Source organism: Phoenix dactylifera, chromosome 10 (genome assembly GCF_009389715.1).
Source record: "Phoenix dactylifera cultivar Barhee BC4 chromosome 10, palm_55x_up_171113_PBpolish2nd_filt_p, whole genome shotgun sequence".
In the NCBI taxonomy this organism is placed as follows: Eukaryota; Viridiplantae; Streptophyta; class Magnoliopsida; order Arecales; family Arecaceae; genus Phoenix; species Phoenix dactylifera.
In genome coordinates this window covers 2,786,823-2,798,044 of record NC_052401.1, presented here as the reverse complement: position 1 = coordinate 2,798,044, position 11,222 = coordinate 2,786,823, and the positions used below count along the sequence as shown (strand labels likewise).

Genomic DNA, 11,222 nt, shown 5'->3' with positions numbered 1-11,222 from the left:
CTACCTCTTGTCACATCATGCTGTCATGCTTGCGAGATAAATACATCAGTCTAGGCCAAATAAGGAGTCATGCAAACAAAGTAAAATGGATTGAGTAGAACACAGATTCAGCCTAATGTCTGACCAACTAAAGAAAAATAATGTGCACGCTAGGGGTTTTTGTACCTAGGGGTCAAGTTAGGTAGAAACCAATTTAATTCAAAGGTGTGTCATATATCGCACAACGAAATCAGACCTGTCCATGGGTTTTTGCACAGAGATCACCCATGTTGCTGCTGCTTAATGCTGGGTTCCCTCCTTGCATATCATTCTCTCAGTGTATGACTCCATTCTACAGGCTATGCGAGCTGCATGGCTAGTCTCACAAATCTTGCGGACAATGTTTTCAGCAGTCATCCATAAACTAGGCATCGACACAAGACAGACAAATCCTATCAATCCTCAATTTCTTATCCTATCTTGTGTTGCTTTGATTGCTATCAAAAAGTGGCTCTTTAACATCGTAACAACCTTTAAAATACTTTATTTACTATCATAAATAGTATGTTATAAGAAAAATAATGACCATTATTACATTGAGACAATTTTTCCAAATAAAATGGTACACTCTTTTCAAAAATCAATTTTCTTAATATATCTCCTAAAAGAGATGAAAAAATTAATTTTATATTAAATACTAGTTATTGGAAAATAATGCCATTTTTTACATTCCACTATTGCCATTATAATACTCACTACTTAAATATTAAGACAAATCAAGGTCCTATGGTCAATGGACGAGTGTAAAATAATGACGTTATGGAACATTGATGCGTCATGCCTCAAAGCATTCCCTCTTACACAAAGAAGGCAGGTTGACAGTAGACTGTAGCGCCTTACAAATCGTGCAAATGTACCAGAAGGCGAATAGGGACGCAAACTGGATCGCCACATATGCAGTTCAGCACTTCGGAGAGATATTTTGGCCATAGCTGGGGGCGCCCCTCTAATGCACTGTTTTTTTTTTTTTTTTTTTGATTTTGTTGGCTGCATGTATGCCAAAATAGCGTAAGCTGTTGTTGTATAATAAATTTTTTTAAAAAAGAAGCGATTTAAACCCTAAATAACACCGTTACGGAACGTTGATGCGTCATGCCTCAAAGCGATCCCTCTTAACGCCATGCCGTCAAAAAAGGCGGGCTAAACCCTTGAAACCGTGACCAAAAAAAAAAAATAATAAACAAAGCGCCAACCAAACGCTGCAAGAAGAAGCCGCTGGAACTGGAAGCCCAAATTGTTTTTAGAAAGCCGCCGACCCCCCTGTCTTCGTCTTCCTCGCTTGGGTTCCTACTTCTTTCCGTAGCCACCACTACTGAGGGAAGCGATGGCAGAGCGGCTCTCCACCACGGCCTCCTACCTCGGTGCCTGCCTCCTCCCCGCTGCAGCCGCCAGGCGGGCGGCGGTGGCCCGATCGTCCCTCCCCCTCCTCCCATCTCCGCCTCGCGCCTCCGCCGCCCTCCGCTCCATCCACCTCATCCCGGACGGCCACCGCACCGCCCTCCGCCCCTCCTCTCCGCTCTCCTCCCTCCGCCCCCGCCTCTGCCAGGTTCGCCCTATTCTCCACCCGACTGGTATGTTGATCAAGAAATTAGGAAATTGATTGTTTTTCAACTGATGCCTTCTTCTTGGGTGTGCTGGGATCCTTAGAGGCCACAGGCAACGAGCCGGGCGATCAGCTCATCCGCCGTGTGCTCGGCGTCGGATCCAGCGCAGCTGAAGAGCGCAAGAGAGGATATCAGGGAGGTCCTTAAGACCACCTTCTGCCACCCAATTCTGGTGTGTTTTTCTTCACTGCATCCATACGCAGCATTTCTTGATGTTTCTTTAATTATTTAGTATATTTTATAGAATGATTGGTGTGTTTCAATGGATAGGTGAATTGGATTTGGATTGTGTTACCTAATTATGTTCAAGTTCTTGATTTTCATTTTACGTTTTATATATGTGCGTATCATGTACTAAAGGTATTCGAGTTCTTGTTTGACTTAATTTTTGTTCAAGTTCTTGAAGTAGGATGTCACCTTTGTGGATTGGTGTTTTCTTGATTAAATTGTGGAATAAATGGGGTTTGATGTGAAATGGATTGGTCTCGTGAGAAGACGCAAGATTTGGGTTAACTGGATCAGTATGCTTGCAAAGGGAATCTGTGGAATATATTTGAATTATTTGATGGTTATGAAAGTCTTTCAAAGATTATGACATGGATTCAAATCATATGACCAGGAAACCCTGAACAGTGTTTGCTGTTGCCGTGATTTTATCCTATCATTTCAAGATTGATCATGACCTAGAATCCGTGGATTCATGTTGCTATTACAAGACATATTCCGTATAAGAAATATAATGGATCACGCGACTTGCAGATAGTTCTTGGAAGAGAATCTTATGGAGTTAAGATGGACTGCTTGCACGTAGAGTTCACCGGACTGGTATCGAGAGTCATGTCAGCTAGTGACCAGTACGGTAAAGTATAGGTACATTCGTGCTAAACCACAATGTATTGGAACTAGGGGGAAGGAGAGGGAAAGGGGTCAAAGGAAGAAGGGGAGGGAGGGAAGGAGAGAGGCCAAGGCCTCCGGACTCACCTGAGAGAGAGAGAGAGATTGGACTTGGAGAGAGAGAGGGCTTACTTGGCCAGGACGTGGTAGTTGTCATCGAATGTGAACGGGATGCTGTTAGATAGTGTCGTCAGCGAATAGAGGATGGAGGGGAGAGAGAGAGAGAGAGGAATGAGAGTAAGAAAGAGAGCACACACTTCTCTCAACAACCAATCATTGAGTACGCACTTCTTAATGACTTAGCATCTCTCACTTGATCACATGTCATCCAAGCTTGATATAGATGTGATATGATCTTTATACGGTATATTCTTATTTGGTGGTTGTTGAGAGCTTTGATGATCGCACCAAATACATTGGCTCTAATATTACTAGGGCTCTTATGCTTAACTTGGATCTGTTGAAATAGGGGGAAGGAGAGGGAAAGGGGTAAGAGGAAGAAGGGGAGGGAGGGAGAGAGAGAGGCCAAGTCCTCCGGACTCACTCGAGAGAGAGAGAGAGGGCTCATTTGGCCAGGACATTGTAGTTGTCATCGAATGTGGACGGGATGCCGTTAGATAGTGTCGTCTGAGGATAGATGCTGGAGGAGAGAGAGAGGAATGAAAGTAAGAAAGAGAGCACACACTTCTCTCAACAACCAATCATTGAGTATGCACTTCTTGATGACTTAGCATCTCTCACTTGATCACATGTCATCCAAGCTTGATTTGGATGTGATATGATCTTTATACGGTATATTCTCATATGGTGGCTGTTGAGAGATTTGATGGTCACACCAAATACATTGGCTCTAATATTACTGGGGCTCTTATGGATCTGTTCAAATAGTTTACTTGGTATAGCTTGAAGCTGTATGGAATTTTTATTTTTTTTAGGATTTAGGCAGGCTTTCCAGTTCCGCCTCACAGTTTTTAAGGATTGTAGCAAATCATAATCATCAAATTAACATGCATTTCATAACAAATCATAATTGTCAAAATTAATGTGTAATTGTTAGTGCTTAAGAAGATTATATTACAAGTAGTTTTCAATGATTGGATGAAGTGGAGCTGTCATTATCTACTTACAACATGCCTTGAAGATGCAAAAAGAAAAATTACATGACAATTACCTGGTCCACATGTTGTATAAACAAAATTTAAAACAATAAGAAGGATCCATGCTTATAAGATACCACTACAGACGTTACAATGTTAATATAAATGCATGGTAAATTCAAGGAGGAGTTGCACCTCTTGTGGATGAAGTGCTCAAGGTTGTCTGAGATTGTTCAGGCCGATGCAAGATAATTTATGGAGGGTAAGAGAGGTCTTTGGATGTGTGCCGGATGTTCAAAAAATATGAGTACAGACTTAAAAAGACACACATGGAAGTTGCAAAGAAGAGTCTGAAATAACATATGCTGACAAGGAATGGAGACCTTAGTAGAAATGGATGGTGAAATGGTGTACATAAAGTTCCAGCCCCATGCTGTTGTCATGCAAGGCTTTTGGTGCTTATTGTTGTGACACAGATTTTATAGGTATTGTAGCCTTTTAATGTTGTTATAATGGGTGACTTTCTTGTTCTGATAGATAGGTGTGAGTTAAAGTGGCCTGACAAAACTTGAATAGGTTTTACTGTGCAAAGGGAGGCTAGCAAGTGCTGTTTTGGAATTGCTTTTTCTTTATCCATGTTCTGGTGCACCTGTTGCACCTCTTGCTGGATGGAATGGATAATACTAATATCCAAGGGATAAGTGGCACTTTCATTTCTTTTCAATCCTGAGTCCTAACAAGTCACATTCTGATGTATAAATGGTGCAAGGTGAATTTCTTTTCTCTTCACCCCTCCCCTTTTTAACATCTTTCTTTTTTTTTTCTTTAGTGATATTGATCTTTCCCTTTGCTCTTGGCTCAGTCAGAGCCATCAGAATAACTTGATCTTGAAATATGGAAAAGGTAGCCTCTCTATTTGTTGCCAGCTTATAACAAACTCTATGTCTACCAGGCAAAATAGTGGTGGAAAGTACTCACTATGCAAACAATATGTGTTATTTTGACGTCAAAATGTTGCTCAGTTGCGATGTTTGTGACAACTATAATTATTTGTAATCCAATTATCCTTTTGGGAAATAAACTGATAACATTTGCAAAGACAGCATTTTTGATAGTCATAGTATTGGCATAGGTTCGTCTAGGATGGCATGATGCTGGTACATATGACAAGAATATTGCAGAATGGCCACAACGGGGTGGAGCTAATGGAAGCCTGCGATTTGAAATAGAACTAAAACATGCAGCCAATGCTGGTACTGATGCTCTGCCATATATGATCTACTTTTTGCTACTATGGGGGACTGCTTACATTGTTTTACAGGTCTTACAAATGCATTAAAGCTTCTTCAGCCTATCAAGGACAAGTATTCTGGTGTTACTTATGCAGACTTGTTCCAGTTAGCCAGTGCTACAGCTATTGAGGTCCTGTTCTATCTAGTTTGTCCAGCTGCACGTGGTTTTTGTCTGTATGATTATTTATATCTTGCATCATTGTCATCTCTCAGGAGGCTGGCTGCCCCAAAATCCCCATGAAGTATGGAAGGGTAGATGTATCTGGACCTGAGCAGTGCCCACCTGAGGGGAAGCTTCCTGGTAAGATTGCATTCTGACATTTGTCTTTTGTGCATTGAAGCAGAGACACATGGTTGTCTCTTTTTTGAGCATTAGAGTTGATGATGTAACACATGGGGTCACAAAAGATTTGACCTATTTGTTGAAAAAAAAGGTGAATCCATCTTCTCCTTGGGAATGTACTATATGGGAAGAAGCAGAATGATGTGTAAGATCCTTCTAATCAATCATCGTAAATTTTGCCTGCAAGATCCTGAAGCATAAGAAATGTTCCATTGACATTACTTTTAGTTTACAAATTAAAATGTCTTTTACACAATTAATATCTAGATCGTTCAAATCCATTTGAAAAATGCATTTTATGACACCACCAACACGGACAGCCCTTTTGCTTTTTCCTGTCTTCAACTACTTCTCCATCAATCATCCATTTTCCATGGTTTCCTCATGGAACTATTGTTACCACTTGTCACTGCCGCCATACTATCATCATTGTAACTATCACCCTGCAACACATGCAGTATATCATCAATATAGGCACCTTATCGCTCATCATCATAAATGGACTTTGACGGCATCACCTAGCTAGGCTTAAAATGGAAACAATCATGTTAATAGTTCATCACAATAGTGATGGTGATGTAAGGTTTTCTTAATGATGCTTTTGTGATAATGCTGTGAAGTTTGACATTTTGATGCCACTCATGTTCCTGCTTTTGCTCCAGACTTTTATTTGAATAACGGTGTTACTTTACTTTCTGTGTTTAGCTGCTGGCCCGCCATCACCTGCTGCTCATTTACGGGATGTATTCTACAGAATGGGCCTTAATGACAAGGTTTACACACCATACTTAATGCTACAAGCTTAGATGTATTTACATGCCAGTAGCCTCCATTAAATTGTGTGGTGTTCACTTGCAGGAGATTGTTGCATTATCTGGTGCACATACTCTGGGAAGGTCCAGACCGGAGCGTAGTGGTTGGGGCAAACCAGAAACGAAGTATACAGTATGTTATTTTCATTCTTATTGCCCGTTTATCTTTTAAGTTGCGAGTAGTATATTTTCTTAAAATACATGCCTCTTTTGAGATCTTATTTAAAGTCTTTCCCTTAATTGTAGATAATGGTTTCTTGGTAAACAAATATAGCAACTGTTCACCATATAGATATAGAGGTATCCTGTTTCGTTTCATTCTTCAAAACCTTCCCAAATGTTAAATTGCAAGCTTCCTGGTAAACATAGAAGTTGATGATGGTTCCATTTCAATGTATTGAAATTTGATTTAGGGATTCTTCTTTACATCATTTTATAAAATTGAGGAATTCAACTAAATATGTTTTGTTGGTTAGCATAGGCAACAAGTTGGAGGCTGTCAAGCAGAATAAAGGACAAAAGAAGAGAGAGAATAATAGGCAAATAGTCTCAAAATATATAGGATTTTATTGAATACATATGATTTGAATTTTCACAAGCACATGCACCCCTTATTAGTATTCATGGTCTGAATGGTGGTGATTAAATTTGCAGTGACATGGGGTAGCAATTTTATGCTTTCTTCATGTGAAGGAAAGGGGCACTGACCTAGAATGTCCTAAGTTTTATGGAAGGATGAACCTGAATTGAAAGCATAATATATAGCATAATTGGCTTGAGGTATGACAACATGGAACAAGATTGATGCTTGTTTAAAGCAAAGATTTCTTTGAATAGTATAAATAGTCTCCCTATTTTAAATGATCCCATTGTTACAACAGTTTGATGAGCACATAAGTGAATATATTGAATAAGGACTGGTCTAAGGGAGGCCATTGCATCCAAATATCATTAGCAATGAGGTGTGCCAAAGCTTGTTGCCCTTATACCATCAATCTAAGATAACTCGGCTTAACATCAGATATGGGTTGTTAACGAATGTATAGCATTCAAGATAGATGAGAAATTGAGAGAATTAGCTTGTCATGAAATAGCCTCATATTGGACTCCAAACCCCAATCTTAGAGATTCACTGTCACCACAGTTTCCAAGGACATGCAAGGAGATCTCTTTCAATATCAGAGGTTAATCAGATTGGCACTTGGGGAACAACCAGTGTTTAATCTAGCAAAAGATGCCATTAATCAGTTGCTTTATAAATTTTCTTTCTCTAGCTGTAATGGGTCATGCTATACATCTTATGGATGATTATGAAAGCAAGCTCTAGTTGATCGAGTTGGTTACTAATATTTGTGGAAAAAGCCCAAGAGAGGAAATTGATTCGCATTAAAACACAATGTTGAAGATAAGATTTTCTTTCCCGTGCTCATTACATATTGATTGTTGCTAAAAAAATTGTTGGAAGGAAACGTCACCTTGCACACCTATATTATAAGAAAATCTTATTTGATAAGATTAACTTCAAAAACATTGTTTTAGCTAAATTATACTAGAATATAAATGATGTTTAAAGTCCATATATGCTTGCATGCTAAATGGCTAATAGTGGTGGCATGACAGTGGTTGTTGAAAATCTGTGTGTTTTGATGCAACATGTTCTCTATAAGCATAGCATATGTCATATAGAAGGTCACACTGTATGATCATAATTGGCATTTCGCACAAGTGATCGCATACAAGTCAATGTCAAATGGCAAAAGACTTGAATTCCAATCTTGTGAAGCCAAACTGGTCCCTTATAGTTAATTCATTCAATTATTGAAAAGTGACATGTTAAGAAAACTCTCTTCATACATCTACTTCTCCCTACATATTTCTTGTCAGAAGTATATTTGGATTAAGTTTTTACTTAATTGTATCATGTTCAGTTCGGACAACTCATGAGAGCATGTCCAGTTGCTTACATAGCATTGGTAATGGGTTCAATTTGAGGTCCATAGGTTGGATCTCATCTGAATATGCTTTGTGTTAAGCAGTTTAAGGTGAGCCAAACCTATACATAAGGTCCTAAGTCATCTTGGGCTAAGTCGGATTCTTGTTTGGCTTGCACACTCTACCACTAGTTCCTCAATTGTACGATTCAGCATGCCCACTCTTCTCGCCTTAGGGTCTGTTTGGTACTGCTTTTGTTTTCTGTTTTTGTTTTTAAAAACCCTAGAAGGAAAATGAACTAGATTGAACAACATGTATGATGAAACCCTTTTGTTTTTTCAAATAGTACATCTTTAAGAGTTCTTGGTAGCAAAGCATTATTGCTTTCATGAAAGAGTGAAAACAAATGAAAGGGATGGCGAAAGTTTTGCACAAATGCTATCTTCAAACTCGATCTCCATGTAGTATTTTACTAATTTGTATAGAAACAAAAGAAAAAAACAACAATAATGCCAAACAGGACCTTAGTTTGGAAATATTGTTGTAATGAGTATCATAATGCTAATCACTACATTGTTGAATAAATTGCTGATTATGGGCTTGAGCTAGCCTAGGCCCACCTAACTGGGATGGGCTAGGCTGAGTTGCATGGACTATGAACCTAGGCCTGAGCCTTAAATTTTAGGCTCACGAAGCCCCTAAGCTGTATTTGGGCAGGCCTAGCCTAGGCCATAATCATCTCCCCCAATCTCAAGCACCGTGCCGCTTGCTTTTCCTCTTTTGTTCCTCCGGCCCTAGCCCTAAGCCTCCGCTGCCAGCCATCTGCAAAACTACCATGGGAGCTCAATCCCCTTTATGGGATTTGTGTCGACGGTCGAGAATCATTGAATAATGGGTCTTTCAGTCACTGCCATGTTGCAGAGGAGTGGCTCCACCGTCTCGCCAAAACTCGCACTAATGGAGAGAGAGAGAGAGAGAGAGAGGTTGGGTGGGGGAGTCCTATGACAGACCTGGCTATGGGCTGAGCTAAGCCTATGCCTGATGCATATGGGCCGGGCCTAGGTCTAGGATTGGTGCTTTTTATGTTAGCAGGCCTGAGCTGGTATTACATTACATGGGCCAGGCCTGGGCCATAAGTAGGCAGCATGAGCTGGCCCGTTATCAGCCCTAGCACCTGCTGCACCCCCCCTCCCTAGCAGTATATTCCCACCTTAACTTGGATCAAATCCATGGCCAGTGCAACATACTTCTCATGATTTTTGCCATCACTAGTATCTTTGAATTAAATTACATCTATCTTTATTAATAAGTGACATCTATTTTAGTGCACCATTCTGCAATATGTGAGATATTGTGCTGTGCTAATGGTATGATTTTTGTCTGCTTCTTGACAGAAAGATGGACCTGGAGCACCTGGAGGACAGTCATGGACAGTGCAATGGTTGAAGTTTGACAACAGCTATTTCAAGGTAAGATCTTTCTGGTGTGCGAATAAACCCCCTCCTCAGACTGAATGAAGATTATATGCAAATTTGATGATAGGATATCAAAGAACGAAGAGATGAGGATCTACTAGTTTTGCCTACGGACGCTGTTTTGTTTGAGGACCCCTCTTTCAAGGTAAACAGATAAAACTCATATTGCCTACAGGAGAATCCAACTTGAAGGTTATGCATATATGACATGTTGTAATATTTGCAGGTTTATGCTGAGAAATATGCGGAGGATCAGGATGCATTTTTCAAGGATTATGCTGAAGCTCATGCGAAACTTAGCAGTCTGGGTGCCAAATTTGATCCTTCTGAGGTGAGTCATTGGATCAAATTAATCAGGTTTTGCTTGTTATTTGACATTTTTCATTTATATAATAAATTGGACTGAAGGGAGACTGCAGTTTTATCTTCTATCTCTTTAAAATAATACTTGTACTGGGGATTATCAACCAGGGCATCTCAATAGATGACGACTCAAAAACCACAGCACAACAGCAATTTGTGGCAGCCAAGTAGTCTTCTAGCCAAAAAAAGGTAGGTTGGTAACCTTTCTGCTTTATTATCCTACTCCTGAATGATTATCTCAGCGGACATGTGAGATCGATTTCTGAAGGAAATTCTGTGTTCTGCTTTCATGGCTTGCAGGCTTAAAAAATCAACAAATATCTTTTGTTCTGCTGCATCTTTTAATAACACGAGATGAAGCTTTTCCAACAGTGTGAATACTTTGGAAAAGAGATTGAGAAAGTAAAAGAAATAAATAAACCTTATACTTCAAATGCAAAGAGAACTATCGGAGGCCATGAGGCAGAAGGGGGCATAGTATGAAGCAATTGGAGGCAGCCCAGATAAGCCTCTTAAATCCAATTACATTTTCAATATCATGATCCTGATTGCTGCCTTGGCATTTCTGGCGTCTCTGCTTGGAAACTGAACATCATTTCGTTTTAGCTTGTGCTTTTACCCATCTCCAGTGCCATTTTACGGGAATTAGGAGTTGGTTTTAGTTTAGCATTGAAATATAGTTTTGCATGAAAATTTTGAGACGTGGGTAATAACCAATTATTGAAGTTGAGCACTTAAGAATTGCTATAGGTGCCTTTCATAAGTGAATGGCTTAACTGGTCTACATTGTTTGTTCAAGGTTTGGATAATTGGATGCCTTCTCGGTGTCTTCTCAGTTCCTTCTGCAACTCCTAGTGATATGGTACCTGTCATTAGGACTATCCGTATCTGGTATGCAGTACCAACTTCTTGCAGTAGGGCTGGAGTGGGCCGGGAATATATGTATGTTTCATATCATTTTACCCTTTCTAGCTTACTGAATATTATTTAGTAGGATTCTTTCTCAAAGTTGCACTTGCGGCTGCTAGCATTAAAAGTTATGGGAGCCGGTTAGCATGCCTGTGGTCCGGGCATTCTTGATAGGTACATTAGTATCTAAACCAAATTTAGGTGTGGAACGATGATTGATCTAGGAACCAGAAAGGTATTGGTATGGATTAGGGGTTTTGGTGTTGGATCCTAAACAGTGTTAGGTTTGGCAATTGAGATATTTGCGACATAATTCGTGTGACATGAAATCTCAAGGAGATAACATGCTAGATGAATTAGTGCCCCTGGTAGTTTTCCACATACATGGCCATTCAATCACGTTCTAGAACCATTTTGAGATGCAAGATCCCGTGTGGTCTCGTATACAATCGCGCATGGCAT

The 11,222-nt window shown here is 39.9% G+C and overlaps 1 protein-coding gene across 1 annotated transcript; it reads left to right on the top strand.

Annotated features, from left to right (window-relative positions):
- Nucleotides 1-1,236: 1,236 nt before the first annotated feature.
- On the top strand, nucleotides 1,237-10,649 carry LOC103719946 (probable L-ascorbate peroxidase 6, chloroplastic/mitochondrial). Its single transcript, XM_008809434.3, has 12 exons — nucleotides 1,237-1,585; nucleotides 1,687-1,815; nucleotides 4,767-4,887; nucleotides 4,956-5,056; nucleotides 5,140-5,227; nucleotides 5,975-6,042; nucleotides 6,128-6,214; nucleotides 9,408-9,482; nucleotides 9,556-9,633; nucleotides 9,715-9,819; nucleotides 9,960-10,040; nucleotides 10,152-10,649. Exons 1-11 carry the CDS (start codon nucleotides 1,364-1,366, stop codon nucleotides 10,020-10,022), a joined length of 1,137 nt encoding a protein of 378 aa, XP_008807656.2. The 5' UTR covers nucleotides 1,237-1,363; the 3' UTR covers nucleotides 10,023-10,040; nucleotides 10,152-10,649.
- Nucleotides 10,650-11,222: the final 573 nt, after the last annotated feature.

What these genes read in the sequence shown, in the direction of transcription:
- LOC103719946 (XM_008809434.3), top strand. Translation starts at nt 1,364, where the DNA reads ATGGCAGAGCGGCTCTCCACCACGGCCTCCTACCTCGGTGCCTGCCTC. An exon ending in TCCGCCCCCGCCTCTGCCAG is followed by an intron (nt 1,586 to 1,686) that starts GTTCGCCCTATT and finishes TGGGATCCTTAG; the next exon opens with AGGCCACAGGCAACGAGCCG. An exon ending in CCAGTGCTACAGCTATTGAG is followed by an intron (nt 5,057 to 5,139) that starts GTCCTGTTCTAT and finishes GTCATCTCTCAG; the next exon opens with GAGGCTGGCTGCCCCAAAAT.